At 51.7% G+C, this 15244-nt stretch overlaps 5 protein-coding genes across 5 annotated transcripts; 2 read left to right on the plus strand and 3 right to left on the minus strand.

Annotated features, from left to right (window-relative positions):
* Nucleotides 1-66: 66 nt before the first annotated feature.
* On the minus strand, nt 67-2153 carry CLUP02_16480 (uncharacterized protein; the record flags this gene model as incomplete). The annotated part of the gene is made up of 6 exons (XM_049295402.1): nt 67-919; nt 980-1109; nt 1197-1373; nt 1451-1477; nt 1568-1860; nt 2032-2153. The coding sequence occupies 6 exons, from the start codon at nt 2151-2153 to the stop codon at nt 67-69; spliced, it is 1602 nt and encodes a 533-aa protein (XP_049152549.1).
* A 518-nt stretch (nt 2154-2671) lies between these two features.
* Nucleotides 2672-3901, plus strand: CLUP02_16481 (uncharacterized protein; the record flags this gene model as incomplete). The annotated part of the gene is made up of 1 exon (XM_049295403.1): nt 2672-3901. One exon carries the CDS (start codon nt 2672-2674, stop codon nt 3899-3901), a length of 1230 nt encoding a protein of 409 aa, XP_049152550.1.
* Nucleotides 3902-4064: 163 nt separating this feature from the next.
* CLUP02_16482 (NAPE-hydrolyzing phospholipase D) lies at nt 4065-8956 on the minus strand (the record flags this gene model as incomplete). The annotated part of the gene is made up of 11 exons (XM_049295404.1): nt 4065-4282; nt 4345-5714; nt 5795-5927; nt 5990-6569; nt 6780-7737; nt 7833-8104; nt 8189-8308; nt 8418-8498; nt 8632-8767; nt 8830-8864; nt 8933-8956. The coding sequence occupies 11 exons, from the start codon at nt 8954-8956 to the stop codon at nt 4065-4067; spliced, it is 3927 nt and encodes a 1308-aa protein (XP_049152551.1).
* A 352-nt stretch (nt 8957-9308) lies between these two features.
* Nucleotides 9309-13415, minus strand: CLUP02_16483 (HEC/Ndc80p family protein; the record flags this gene model as incomplete). Its single annotated transcript, XM_049295405.1, has 8 exons — nt 9309-10258; nt 10312-10442; nt 10513-10662; nt 10776-10973; nt 11028-11158; nt 11217-13025; nt 13077-13175; nt 13233-13415. 8 exons carry the CDS (start codon nt 13413-13415, stop codon nt 9309-9311), a joined length of 3651 nt encoding a protein of 1216 aa, XP_049152552.1.
* A 26-nt stretch (nt 13416-13441) lies between these two features.
* CLUP02_16484 (uncharacterized protein) lies at nt 13442-14936 on the plus strand (the record flags this gene model as incomplete). The annotated part of the gene is made up of 4 exons (XM_049295406.1): nt 13442-13468; nt 13631-13787; nt 13903-14213; nt 14268-14936. The coding sequence occupies 4 exons, from the start codon at nt 13442-13444 to the stop codon at nt 14934-14936; spliced, it is 1164 nt and encodes a 387-aa protein (XP_049152553.1).
* Nucleotides 14937-15244: the final 308 nt, after the last annotated feature.

The following is a 15244-nucleotide window of genomic DNA, read 5'->3' on the forward strand; positions in this document are numbered from 1 at the left end:
CGTTTTGGCTAGCCCTTGCACATTCATTTAAACCAGGAGGAGGTCTCTAATGAGATTTGAGGAACGCTAGATTAGCCTTGCCCACAATGACTTAAACCTATCCTCGCGATCTAAGCTGACTGGCCACACAACGCGGCTCAACATTTCCCTGGCTTCAGACCATGCAACAACGCCTGTGATCTTGGCCCAATTCCGAACGAAGCTGGCCAATTCTTCCAGGATGGAATCGAGGCGCTTGTCGCAGAATAATAGCTGGGCATGAACCACACTTAATGAACCGACAAATGCTTTCCAGAGCCACGTGTCGCGTGTCTCTCGGCTCATACTTTGGAGATTGACTAAGTCGTTTCGCAAATCTTGTGTAAGAATCCGGAGTATATGGTAGTGCAGTTGCTTCTCCATTGGTAGACCCTGATTCCAGATCCCAAGAGCGGCAATCAGATACATGCCGACGCCCACACAAAATCCAGACCACGACGATATAAAGGTTTGCTTTCCACGAGATGGGAGTTGAATCTTGTCGGCCAATGATGAATGATGGGCGCTGATGACTGCGAACAGTAGGTCGGATGAGCCACCACTATCCCAACCCTTCCAGGGCGTGGTGAGAACTACGTCAGCAGATGCTTGCGCATGTCTTGTGTCTGCGAGCTTGGTAATATTACGAAGAGCTGTAATAGTCGGGTACATATCAATGTTCTTTGGCTTGCTACCTTGTGGCACAGAGCCGAAAAAGAAAGGTACCATTCGGAGAGCCCTGAGGCGAAGATCCAGATCACTAGCCTCGTGGTTAGGCCATCCATGTTTCAAGTTGGCCAACCCTCTAGGATGTGAGTGTGGCTTTTTGCCTTGAGATGATGCGTAGGTAGCAAGGGTGTCATCTGAGCGGCTCTTCAAGCAGTGGACGACGTTGTAATCTCTAGTGAGGTAAGGAATCAATGGACATGTACATTTTACTCTGCCATTTGAGGTTCCTTACAGAATAAGATAGCGATTCATCTGCTCAACTTGAATGTCATCAATTATGTGCTGACCGGGGGTTTCCGCTCGCTGAGAATCCAGGTAAGTCATGAGGCCTTTAAGGTGAGATTCGGCAATAGCCAAATTTCCTAGGCAACACTAAGAATTCGAAATGTCAGTATGACGGAGTATAAGAGCGAACCAGCGTTGTAGCACCTCTATGAAGCAGAGCGTACTGATGTACTTTGCGCACCGCACGATATCTCGTTCGTGTGGCGTTGCGACAAGCCAAGAGTTGACCTGGCGTATGCTCTGGATCTTTTGGGAGACAAAAGTGGATTCAAATGAAGAGAGATCGCCTTGATTCCATGCGTAGTGAAGACCGGATAACAATATCGTGTTTTGCAGGACATCTGCATCGGAAGTAGCTGTTGCAATACTGCAGTGCCTCTTAATATATCGTCGTCCGTATACCGCGATAGACACTTACCAATCATCCGGAGTTCCGGGTAGCAGACTATGAGAGCGGCAAGCTTGGAAAACTGTCGTGCTATGATCAGATACAGCCAACACGTATTGCTGGCTTAGCATGAGAGAATAGACCAACAGTAGTGGAGAAGTTCCTTCGACCTGAGAGGCATGTTGATGGGCAAAGTGTCGAAGGGATCAAAGGCTTCCCACGGAGTTACATAAACCGGACTCGGTATTGTGAGCACTTGGATAGATGGCACCTCTGATGATACGGCAATCTCCTTGTCGCTATGAGAGTGGTGTGTGACAGGCCGTGTATCCTCAACGGCCCACGGTGCTTGTTGACCAGGGCAAGGGCCAGCTCTACGTTCGCGGAGCGGAATCTTCGGCACATACGAACACAACTGCTCTTTGAGTGTACAATTGAAGCTGTCGGATAAGATCATTAATCGTGCGTTCCTGAAGTGTTATGACTTGTGGTGAAGCCTCGTGGGGTAAGTTGTTATGATGTGATTGGATCCTCCCAGACAGCACTTGTCGAAATAGTCTTTATATCCACTATCTGACCGCGTAAATGGACACATTAGGAAGGCAGCTTACCAAGATGGGCGCCTCTCATCGCATCGAATGTGCTTTTGGCGGCATGATACGCACCCTGTCCGGCTTCGTGTATTGGTGCGTCTCGCCTTGAGCTTATCCGGCCCAGGGGCCATTATTGGCATGCGAGCAGCTGAGATCAATGCTCGGGTGAGAGTTTTCTTCTCTGGCCTTCCGATCTGGCCAAAAGAAAAGAAAACAGAAGAGTGAGTGACGAAGTTCGATTTCATGTGAGATTTAAGCAAAGGCAAGTATATGCCGCTATTCCCGTTTGGGCCGAATAACCTGTCAGCCGGCGAATTATCTTTGGCCTCCTTTTCCCTACGATTGTACGGGGTTCGGCCAACTCCTGCACATCCCTTGGAGAACCACAGAATACCCATAGCCAGAAGATGTTTGTTACGCTCGATTATGGCAACTATCGGTTATGCAACGAGCAGAAAGTGGCTTCACGAAACTTCTGGAAGTCTGCCTGCTGATCCTACTAACAGGCCGCTAATAGCACGACCAGGCAACAGATTGAGCAATTTGACTTGAAGATTTGGTATAAAGATCGCTTCAATTCCTTACAAGAGGAAAGAAACAAACCATCTTTCCCTTCTTCATCACTCTCAGTCAACACAACTCTACCAAATACCAGACAATGGCCTCCCTGCCTTTCAGTGCCCATCCCTACGAGGTCCCTCCTTCAGCAAATCTCACGGCCACCAGCATCTCAGTCCCTGATGCTGAGATTGACAGTTTGAAGACGCTTCTCAAACTCACCCCCATTCCCAAACCCAATAGATTCAACTCGAGGGATGATGGGTCTTTCGGCCTTCATCGAGATGCCCTCTCGGAGTTGGTCCAATACTGGGGCAACGAATACGACTGGAGAAAATGGGAGTCTACTCTCAACACTTTTCCCCAGTTCAATATGGATGTTACCGATGACGACTCCAAAACATACAAGATCAACTTCTTCGCTCTTTTCTCCAAGAACCCAGCCGCAATCCCCATTCTATTCCTACACAGCTGGCCAGGCTCTGTTGTAGAGTATCTCCCGATCCTTCGCAAACTTCAATCTCAATACGACACCGAGTCGCTTCCCTATCACGTCATTGTGCCTCATCATGTCGGATTTCCGTTCTCTGACGCACCGCCCCTCGACAGGGACTTTTCGCATCTCGATAATGCTCGCCTCATGTCAAAGATGATGCATGCGTTGGGCTTTGGTAAGTCCGGCTACATTGCCTCAGGCGGTGACCTCGGCGGTTGGTCAGCGCCCGTCATTGCGAATCTCGATCCAGCGTGCAAACTCGTCCACATGAGCATGCTGAACGTTTCACCACCTGCTGGTGAAGATGTCGAGGCCGGTATTGAGGCAGGGCGGTATACTCCAGACGAGACAGCAGCCTTTGCCAGAATCGCCGAATTTGCAAAGACAGGCACCGCATTCATCCAACTCGACGGAACGAAGCCAGCCAGTGCAGGGTACATTATCGGAAGCAACCCAGTGGCACTACTCGCCTGGATCGGTGAAAAGATGATCATGTGGTCTGACAAGACACCAGATAGAGATCTTATCATCACGAACCTGGCCCTCTATTGGTTCACGGGGTGCTTCCCAACGTCGGTCTATATCCATCGTGTGGTCTTTGAGAACGTTGAGCTTATGATGAATGGTTGGAAGACTCTCAAAGTCCCACTAGGATATTCAGCCTTCAAGTATGAGCTTGTCTCTGCACCTGAGAGGTGGATCAAGCAAACAGACCAGGTGAGCTGGTATCGAATGCATGAGAGAGGAGGTCATTTTGCTGCGCTTGAAGAGCCAGAGGCTTTATGGAAAGATGTGGAGGATTTTATCGGGAAGTTTTGGCCAACGACCTTGTGAGGCCTGCTGTGTAACCAGGCTTCGAAGGTTTGCATGTGATCTTGTTGCGTGGAAGGAAACATTGTTGATGAAAATAGTTTATAGTTGTAGAGTCACACAAGAGATTGAAACGATATAGGGCGATGTGCTCAATAACTCATGTTCCTGTCTAACAAGAAGAAATTTACCCAATCATCGAAAGTATTCCGATGTTAATTGAACTGGGCACACTTGCTGCCCTAGAGGCAACAAAATACCAGACAGCTCTCTGTTGCAACGGTGTCGCCGACGATGGACTACGCTTCTGTGCTGTGGTCCGATACGAGTCTTCGCCAGTGCTTTCATGTCGCTGTGTCACACAATATCCACTGTACGCACGCTGCCATCCGCATACATGCTTCTCTGCAAATCGTTCGGTGGGGTAGTTGACTGGATAAAAAAGCATCCGATCCGTTCAAACTTACCAGGTTGCTGCTTGCTTTCCTTCAGGACCAGTGAAATGAGCTTGAAATTGTCACTCGATCCATCTTGGATGAAGCTCATCCTGAGGCAGAGCACATCTGCGCCTGGAAGAACTTGGTGTGTACCAGGGCTATCCAAGACGTAATCAGCATGGATATGGAACCGCCCGGTCGATACAACGACATAGTGAACCACGGTCTCCTTCCCGTGACGAATCACGGTGTCTCGTTCAAGTACACCCTCCATTGTGAGGCCGGATATTCTCAAGAGCCCGTAGGCTATGCCGCCATAATTGTCCACGCCTGATGGAGTTACCTTGCAGTCCAGAACGGTGCTGTAGTGCTCAAAAAGGCCTCTGGAGTCTTCTTCGTAGTCAATGTCGGGGTCCCAGACAAACACTGCGTCCCACACATCGACGCTCGAGTCAACACTAGCCCAAGACCATGTCGGTGCGGTCCGGGGACTTGGTCTCGGGGTTTTGAGGGTAGTCCGTATGATCCAAAGAAGATCATCGTTTATGGAGTCTTTCCATATCCCTGCCAGGTAGGACGACTTTCGCCTGACCGCCATATGCTTTGCGAGACCTCCAATGGCCGGTAGACGGTCCGAGGTCATTGTGAGATGAAGCGCAGTGTATGAGGTGATCAGGGTGCGCCATAACCTCGCCATAAAATAGCCAGCTACATCCACCCAGTCGTACCCGTCAACCTCGCTATCAAGTGCGGAAGCGTGCAAGAGTTTGGTGATGGATATGGGGGAAGAGTCGGATGACCCATGAAATTTGATCCGGCCGCATTCACAGAAGAGGTCGGAACGACACTCGAAGAATATCTCTTGGGGGCCGAAATGCAGAACGCGTGTCGACAGCATGCGTTCCTGGTAGACCCAAGCTCTAGTGAGTAAAGGATGGAAGGAGGATGTTGGATCTCCTGGGTCTGTTGGATTGACGATATTGATGACCTCAAGATGATGGTCAATTCTACGGCGAAAGAGCAGTCGATAGGGGTCACCCGTGACCGTGGGCAAGACAGAGTCAGAGACCTCGAAGTCGGGTGTGTTGACAAATAGTCCTCCATCACCATTGCGTGATTGCGTAGCAGCAATGGTCAAGTAAGCGTTACTGTAGACCTCAGCCATCTTCACAGACTCTGTTTCCCAGTCGAGCTTGGAATCTTGGATGATACACAGTGAGTCAATCCAGATGTATTTGATTCCAAGTCTTCTAGTGACTAGGACGGCGTCTTGAAAGGTTTTCGAAAGACTGGTCATTGGAATCCCTGTCTTGCGTTGGGAAAGAGTTGCATTTGTGCTGGTTATGATTTGTTTTTGGCCCCAGCAATGACTGAGAGTGATGTAGTCTTCGTGCTGGCCGCTGGAATCAATGAGTCGAATCATGTCTTTAGCGTATCAACGTCTAGTACCCGGCTTGGAAGCGTCGGCTTTTCAGGAGACTCGCAATATGCATGAGAATCGCCGAGACAAATCTCAATCCATGATCTGACTTTGTCAAGAGCAGTATCCGAATCAGTACCTTCCGATGTCCTGTATGTGGTCGGTATCGATTCCCATGTATCACGAACAGGATCTGGGGCATTTCTTTCAACATTTATGATTCCACATATCACCAATGGATTGTGTTGTGCTTACCGCCCTCAAGCGCAAAACTTTCGACTTCAAAGCGACTCCCATCTGTCATGTTAAATCGAATTTGTTTGTCAACGTCGACCGGAAAATCGTACTTGAGGTCAGACGACAACTTGTAAATGAATTGTATGTCGCAATGGTTGATGTTGGCTTCATGAATATTATGCTGTGCTAAGCAGCCTCGGCACCCCATTAAGAGGACACTACAAGTGTGACAAGAGGCTGCAAAGCTTTGGAACTTGGCCCATGGCACCCCTGATATTTCATGGTCCCGCCTGGTCCTCAAGGCTGGATCTTGAATGTCTCCATGGCCGTGGAGGTCATTGCAGACCTGGCAAGCCATGATGAGGATGAGCGCTGAGCGTGCGTTATTGTTTGGCTGGATGTTCGAAGCATCTGACGAAGCGATAATTAAGGGGGTTCTAGTATCATGTGACCGGTAACCCATTGGCGTCGTAGATGTTGTTGGCACTTCGTGTTCAGGTGCAGGCTGACTGCATATTGCGTAGTCATCCGCCTTATTGCGATGCGCAAACTGGTTGGCCCACCAATTACGAGTCTCTTCGAAGTCAAACGGGCTGAGCTAGAGTTTAACGTGGTCTTCAGTGACGCATTTTAGTTATGGCTTGACGCTTATATCTCGCGCTGCATGCCTTTATCTACATAGTATCTAGGAACCGTTACCCAAAAGAACGCCCGCTTTAGATGCGAAAGAACAGATAATGAATACAGTAATAATACACTGCAAACGGTCGTTCACCTAAAAGTCCCTGCTCTCTCCAATCTCACACACATCAAACACGCCAGTCGGGGGCAAGCCCTTCTTCTTCATGGCTTCCTGGAGAAGCTTAGGCGGCTCCAGCACCTCTTCCATGGTCAGAGCCCACGTTCCCCAATGGATGCCCATGGCGCGCTGACACCTGGTATCTTGGAAGATCTCGACGGAATCGAACGGGTTGGCGTGCATTCCCGAGAAGGCAACACGGGGGTAGTATGCGCCGATGGGGATCAGGCCGAGGTCAAAGGGCCCTCGGAACTCCCCAATCTGCTTGAACTGCGGGCACATGGGCAGGTGGGCGTACTTTGGGCCGTAGTCGTCGACGTCGAGCGGGGTCCACGGCACGGCGCGGTATCCCGTGTCGCCGCCGAACCAGACCGACTTGCCGGCCGACTTGACGCCCCACGAAGCCCAAAGCGTCGTGTCCTTGTCAAAGGGCGTGCGGGCGGAGGTGTGCTGGCAGGGGAGGCAGGAGACCTGGGCGGTGATGGATTCGGGCGCCTCGTCAACGCCCTTGTCGATGTTGAGGGTGATTTCGGCGTCCTCCCACCAGTCGAGTTCCGTGACGTTCTTGAGGCCGGCGTTCTTGAACCAGGATTCTAGACCGAGGCCGACAAAGAAGTGGGCCTTTGGGTTGTGCTTTTGGATGGTGAGGACGGACTCGTGGGAGAGGTGGTCGTAGTGGCTGTGGCTGATGAAGACGGCGTCGACAAAGGGTATGTCGGCGAGGTCGCAGGGTTTGGGGGTGAAGCGTTTGGGACCCATAAATGAGAAGGGGGAGCAGCGGTCTTCAAAGACAGGGTCAAAGAGGACGCGCAGGCCGGAAGGGAATTCTACGTAGTAGCAGGCGTGGCCCAGCCATGTTGCGCGGAGCTTGTCTGAGGCTGTGCGGTTGGGCAGGAACTCTGGCTTTTTGACGGTCACTGTTGGCGGCGTGGTGTCTGGCCACTTGAGCTCACCCGTCACTTGCGGCCTGTGATGGTTGTTAGATGCGATTGAGCGGGAGTGGAAGCGGAAGTGAGGCCGGCGTGACCGGGCTGTGAGAATGAGATTGAGATTGAAACGTACCAGAGGACATGGCGGACCATCTTGGAAAAGCCGATGCCATCACCAAAGGAAGGGTGGACGTTCTTGAAGCCGACTCTGTTGCCGTTTTTCGTGACGTGATGAGGCTTAGATGAGGCATCCTCGGGCGAGGGACCAAGGTCTGGGATCTTGGTGACGGTGGTTGAATATGAGGCCATTGAAAGGGCGAGCACGGAGGCCGGCGTTGCTGAAGCCTTCTTAGTACCGGGACGTATGGGCGGTTGTTGGAAGAAAGTGCGGAAGAACTGTCTGAACTTGGACATGGTTCATCAAAGACCCTCTTGCCCGAGGGGTGTGAGGGGATTCCGAGATATATAGATAGAGTTGGACTTTGTTACATATGCAGGATGTGACACGAAGAAGAGGAGAGGGAGGGAGGGGAGCGGAAGAGACAAGCTCAAAGTGGTTGCAATCCGCGCTCGCCGGCCGGGGAATTGGACTAGACGGAACGGGATCCACTCGGCGTTAGCGAGAGCAATGAGCCCGGTCCGAAAGAGAAAAGATGAGGTAGGCAGTCGTCGATACGTGTGCATCACTCATGCGGTGAGGCTTGGTTTAAATCTGCACGTCAGATGTGCGATTGCGAGCCACAGGAATGATGAGCTCTGAGCCATCAGTCCAATGGCTATGAAAAGTGAGCTGGTCTACCTGTCGCAACGCGTCAAGCATCTGCGCGTCACTACCTTACCTCTAAGTCATTTCATGTAAGTCGGCGCATCTGATTGGCACGTCAGTGGAGATACCGGCTTTTAGGACAACCAAAGTCCCCTAACCCGCCCACGGGTGTGCCCGTCTCATTGACAGTCCAATGATCCGTACGACTGGACCAGCCCTGAAGGTTCAAGCCACCGACTCCGGCTTCCAAAGTCCCATCTCCATCACCCACCAACTTAAGGGACTTTGGGTGAGCTATTGCACTTGGCTTGTGTGCGAGTGCGGGGGTTGCTAAAGTCCGGCGGTACCGTATTACTTGATGTACCGGCGGCCCATCACGGAGACACGGTGGAATGATCCCTCCGTTGTGCGTTGTGCGAGATACCGGGGCAACGACGCTAGTCCCTTTTCGTAACCCATCTCTCTACCTTTTCACCCTCAGAAGTCATCATTTTTGAAAGTGATAACAATCAGGTACCCTAGAACAGGGGACCTAAGTACCCTAGAAGAGCTGATATGCGACTTTTAACCAACTGGGGGTCGCCTCTTCATCCCTACTTGTACACCACATTTGCGAGTTACGGTTATTGTTCACACATGGCAGAGTTCACGTAAGCATGCATGCAAAGCAACAAGAGACATGGTGACCGCACTCGCATCTGACAACCTGACTTCAATGCGACTCACATTCACCATTCATGAGCAAACCACATCTTGGTCTTTGGCAGTAATTTCCTATCTCGTCATTGAAATCCTCTAGACTGCAACGCAAAGAACGCCTGGGGTGATCTCCAACATGATGTTCTACACCGAGGCCCACGAGAAACGATCATGACCAGCAAAGTCGCACACCCCCTTCTCCTGCTCCCACTCCTGCCTCTCCATGGCCCGCAAGTACTGTGTTTTGGCTCGGCGCATGTTGACCGGGTACTTGTATCTCATCGCCAGCTGCAGCCGCTGGCTCTCCTGCTCCTCCTCGCGGCGAGCCCAGTCTTCCTGTTGTTGAGCCCAGTCTTCTTGGCGTCGACTCCAGTCTTCCAGACAATGAGCCCACTCTTGGTCAGAGCAGGTGTAATCTTCCGTCTTCTTTGTTTTTTCCTCTTCTTGTTCTTCGTTCTCGTCGTCCATTGCGTCCGGGCCGTCGATCTCGTCTGGTATTTCCATGGCTCCCCTTACGAGCTCAAGGCTGAGCGGTCGCGGTTTGCCGAGGGATGGAAGCGATATGGTCCTTCCTAACGGTTTATTTTCAATCGTGGTAGTATTTAGAGAAACTCCCGTGGTACTTGTTGCTGGATTCTCCTCGCTACGACCAATCCATCGCCGTAATTTCGCAAGGTTATGCGGAATACGCTCAAACCGAAACGTCTTGATGACGAACTGGTTCCGAAGACAATGCAGTTCCGCCTCGCAGTCCTGCACAATACCAGCGTACAGGATCCTTGTAGGTTTATGTCCGCAATTCTTTGCCTCGGTCTCCAACGTACGGGCCTCCCGTAGCCAGCTTTGGATTTGCCGTGTTGCGTCCCGTGGTAAGCGGTGCTCCTGGACGAGATGGTGGACGTCCCGGTACTCTGCCTCTTCAAACCCGTCGCGCCATGTTTGCACCTTTTTGTCCAAGAGTGGAATGCTGCTTTGTCGGCGTAGTGCGAGGATTGCTGATTCCCAGACTGCGGCGTCGGGATTTGTCGCTGGTTTGTTTGGCAGGGGGAGTTGTTGGTGGTTTGTCGGTGTAAGGAAGTTCATGATAGCTGCGGCTGGCATTCTTGTATGTCCTCAAATATGGATTGTTGTCTTTTTGGTTGTGTACAATGGGGTTTGAGAATGTGAGATATGGTGGCTATGATGTCGTACAGATAGTGTGCCATGAGCAATCCCATCAGGTTGTCAACTCGCCTTTTGTATCCTTCCATCAACCTTTGCGTCTCGAGGCGGAGATAGCTATGGAGTTGTGCCTCTCCCACGCAAAAGCTTGCCGCGCAGAACTAGACGAATGGGCCCTAAGCTTTACCTGGAAGTCTTCAAAAACCAAATCAAGCCATAGAGGTACAAAAAAGTCAAAAAAACAGTAAACAAGTTCAAATTCATCGAGACTGTGAAGTCCCTGTCGCCGTCATTATCCGTCATCATGGTATCTGAGAAACAAGAACAAAAGCAAGCCCTGGACTAAAAGTTGCGCCCGAGCGGAACGCTCATCAAGAAAACCAATAGACGATCCTCGCAAAGGAAAGCGTCCATCAAGCCACCCACAGGACCTTGCAAAGCAGATCTCACATGTTGATATTCCGTGTGTCGTCGCCCATTTCCTCGCTGCCCAACTCTGCCTGAACCTCATCGGCCACGAAACCCTCGTAGTCGTCAAGGTTCTTTTGTACGTGAATCTTGAATTTGATGACATCGTTGAGCATGCGGTCAATCTCTGTGTGCAGCTCTTCTCGCAGGGAGTTGGCACGAAGCACGAGCTGTTCGTATCTAAGGTAACGGTCAGTACTGACGCACCGGTAGCTGCGATTTACTTGGACTTACTCGATGCTGGTGTTCATCTCACGTTGCTCCATCAGCTGTACCGACTCTGACAAAGTGGCTCGCATCTTGGCAAGCTCCTTTTCCATCTTCTCGATCTGGGCATCAGACGCCATCTTTTGTGTCGTTGTTACCTGTGATAGTTGTGTTGTTAGTGGGTGGTCTATTGTGCAGATCAGGCATACTACGTACCTCCTTGGTCTTCTCATATTCTTCTTCAGCAGCGCGGACACGATGCTCCAGAGCCTCAACTTCGTTACGCTTGTCTTCGATTGCCTCCTTGATGCCATCGAGCAAATCATGATCCTTCATCATGTTGTCCATAGCAATGGTTCTCCTTTCGGAAATCTCCTTTCTGAGCGTGAGGAAACTGTTCTTGACCTGTCCGCGCAAGTCGAGGTTGAGAATGTGAGCGGCTTGGTAACCAGTAACAGGGTCAGCAAGCAATCGGTCGCTTGAAGAAACGCCGCTAGAGCCCTTCAATTGGGAAGAGCTGAAGTCCGGTCCATCGTTGACCGTTACTTGCAATTCGTAGTCTCTGCCGTTAGCGTTGACTGCGGTTGCAGGTATAAGCGCAATCTGATACGCCAAAGTGTTGTATCTGTCTACCATTCTCTCGAGTTCGTCCAATCTCCTGCTCGCCTCCATCTCCTTTTCGGCGACTTTCTTCTTGACGTCCTCCAATCTTTGCGATGCCGACTCGATTCCCTTCTGAAGACGTTCCCGCTCAGCAGTCATGCGGTCGATATCCTGCATGCTGATGCCGAGATCGTCCACAGCCTTTTGAAGTCCTCGTCGTTCGTCCTCTACCTCTCTTAGCTCCTCATTGAGCTTATCAAGCTCTTCGTGTAGAACGTTGATTCGGGTTTCGTACTTGTCGGATCTCTGCATGGCAAGCGCATTGTACTCCTCGAACTTGATCTTGTCCTCTTCCATGATCCTGAAGTGATTGTCGAGTACCGCGGGATCCGGTGTAGACTTTTCAAGATCTTCAATTTCTTGCAAAAGTCGGCTGTTCTCTGCCTCGAGCATTTCAAGTTCGGAGGTGTACTTGGAGTTGGACTGCTCGAAAGCGGCGGCCATCCTTTCAATATGAGGGGCTAGTGCTCGGTTGGCATCGTCGTCGTCTGCGTCCTCGTCCATGGCAAGCCAGTCCCTATATGCCTTGCTCAAAAAGTCGAAAATGATACGATCCCCGGTGACGTCGATGCCGCTTTCGAGACAAGCGTCGTCGTATCGACTACAGGCGTAGCCATCCAGCATCTGCGCCAGCTGCATCATCCAATGCAGCAATCCCAGGAAAGTGCTCCAGTTTTGACCACCAACAGCGGCAATCTGACTCTTTGTGATGCTTCTCTCGTACGGGTACCGCAGCTGCTTCAAGATAGGCGGCACTTCTTGGTCGATGTTCTTTTGGAACTTGTGGCTCGGGTCAATCCGTCTGTACAGCCATTGGAACATGAAGTTGAAATCCTTTTGTGTAGGGGACTTGATAATGTTTTGCGATAGGGTGTGCTTCATCTGCATTTCGAAGTTGTTTTGGGCGAGGTAATCCAGCAGCTCTTGTCCTATTCTAGCCTGGTAGGATCTGTCTCGCAGCGGGCGGGGGTCTCGTGGTACGCCAGCAGGCTGTGGTGCTTGCTGGAAGAAACTCTGGTGGCTCATGGGTCCGGCGGTTGATGTCCTTGCGCGGTACACGCTGCTCCTTCTATCGTCTTGTGAAGATCGTCCTGGTGCAGGCGTCGGGGCAAAGGACTTGTCGCGCATCGATGATGTTCGCTTCACTGAGGACAGGCCAATGTCTGCCAAGTTCGTTCCGGATGATGAGCGCTGGAACATGGGCTGGCTAGGTCGCGATAATGCCAGAGATTGTCTGGAGCCGGACATGGATCGGCCATGACTGTTTGAGTAGGGCGCGCCCGTGCCGACGCCTGAGGCGGATCGCTTCATCGCTGATGCGGTTTGAGGTAGGCCGGTGTTGTAGTTAATGCCTCCTAATGTCTGCGCAAGATGTTAGCTAGGGCGAATCTCTAGAGGCCATGGTATTGCGACAGGCTGATATTGAGGAAAATGCTGACTTCTCTTGGTCTGCGCACACTCCACAGGCCGGTGTCTTGCGACATGGTAGGAGGGAGCTGAACAGTGGGAGTTCTAGTGCCAAATCGCAGTCAACGGACTTGCGAAAGGACTTGCGATCCAGGAGCCAACAATTGCGAGTCGCGGGGATAGAAGCAAGCTGTTGCGCGACGAATTCGAGTAAAGATGTATGGTTTGCGCGTGCGTGCATGCGTCGTGTGTAAGGAGGTGCGAGTGGGATGGCGGATCGGGTAGCAGATGCAAAAGTGTTGTTGCTCTGGAGCAAGTAAACAAATTGTTCTGCCCCTCGTTCATTGGTTGCGCACTGCCCCTCTCAAACAATGGGCGATGGGTCCCCGGCTGCCACGGTCTCGGTGATGCCCAACACGTGACGGTGAACGAAGGACATCCGGACGGTACTTGCTCGGCATTTCTCCGCATTAGGTAATCGCTCCAGACATTTCCCCAGCCGCTGCTCTGCGCCGAAGCCTCGGCTCAGGATCCGGCCACCCATTATTGCACGTAATCAGGTCGCGAAGGGCCCTCCGTCATTCCTTCCAACTGCACATGCCTTTTACCTTCGCCTCCATTACCGCGAAGTGTACTCTTCACTGAAGAAGTTCGCGGCGAGGTTGATAAGGCGACACATTGAAGATGGCGATACGAGAGGATATCGTCGCATCAGCGGTATGGTGAACCCAATCCCAATGTCCAATGACGGCCTGCTAACTTGTAGATAGACGCAGTGTTAGTCCCAAAGAACCGATGTATCGCGCGCAACCCTATACTGACTGTACTGTAGTTCTGCAGGACCCGAGCGTTGCAAGCTCGTCCATCGAGAGTCGCATGTCTTTCCTACGGACCAAGAACCTGACCCAAGAAGAAATCGATGCCGCTTTATCGAGAGTCGGCGTCCAGGCTGCACCGGGTCCGATGCCGGTCGCTCAGCAGCAGCAACAGCAACAACCACAACAATACTACCAACCAGCATACCCTCCTCAGTACCAGGCATGGCAACCTCCTCCACCGCCCCCTAAGAGAGACTGGAGGGACTGGTTCATCATGGCAACAGTCGTCGGTGGTTTCAGCTACGGCGCATACACTCTGGCCAAGGTACGGACTTCCACACCTCTGGTTCTACGAAAACAGATGACTGACAAAGCTTAGCGATACGTGGTTCCTCTGATTGCGCCGCCGACACCCGAGAAGCTCGAACAGGATAAGAAGTCGATTGAGGAGCAGTTTGACAAGGCCTTTGGGCTTGTCGAGCAACTGGCCAAGGATACAGAGGAACTCAAGGCTACGGAGCAAAAACGCACTGAAAAACTGGACACGGCTTTGGAGGATATTGAAAAGATTATGACGGAACTGAGGAACGCCAATCAGCGAAGGGAACTCGAGACACAGCGCGTCAAGGACGACGTGCAGATCCTCAAGGATTCCATCCCTAAGGCTATGAATACTCAGAAGGATCTTACCGGCTCGAGACTGAAGGAGGTCAACACCGAACTCACTAGCCTCAAGACCCTGATCACACAACGCATGACCGCCGCGTCATCATCGACACCCGCCAACGGTCTGCGACCTGGTGCGACCGCTACGCCCGCTCCTGCTGCGAACAGCACGGAGGCCGCTGCCAGCACCGAGACCATCAAGCCCGTTAGCACGCCGATCTTCAACCGCCCTTCGCCGTTCAGCGGTGCCACGGGCGCAAAGGCCTCTATCCCGGCCTGGCAGATGGCCATGGCCAACAAGGACTCTGCCGCCACACCGGCAGCAACAAACGGAACCTCGTCCGACAGCAACTCGCAGCAGCAGGCATCCGCTTCTCCATAAATGGGATAGTAAGGAAACACAATGTACAGTATGCATCTATGATTTCATTGCGTCATGAACAGGAGAGCGACGGGTGTAATTGCGCGTGTGGAACTTTTGGGAAAAGGAACGCCTGTACAGAGTAGCAAAAGGTAGATATAAGCCTTGAAGCAGACTATGTGTATGCGGCGGCATAAAACATCCGAAAGCGACCTTTGCGTGTGACAGTTATCCACGTGCAAGAGCCAGAACTCCAGCCCAGCCCCGGACCGCAGCTTCAGGGTTCAGAGGGGTTGTGAACGTGTGAGGCTGGCCAGGGTTCCATTGAC

The sequence above is a fragment of the Colletotrichum lupini genome, chromosome 9 (genome assembly GCF_023278565.1).
Source record: "Colletotrichum lupini chromosome 9, complete sequence".
NCBI classification, from domain to species: Eukaryota; Fungi; Ascomycota; class Sordariomycetes; order Glomerellales; family Glomerellaceae; genus Colletotrichum; species Colletotrichum lupini.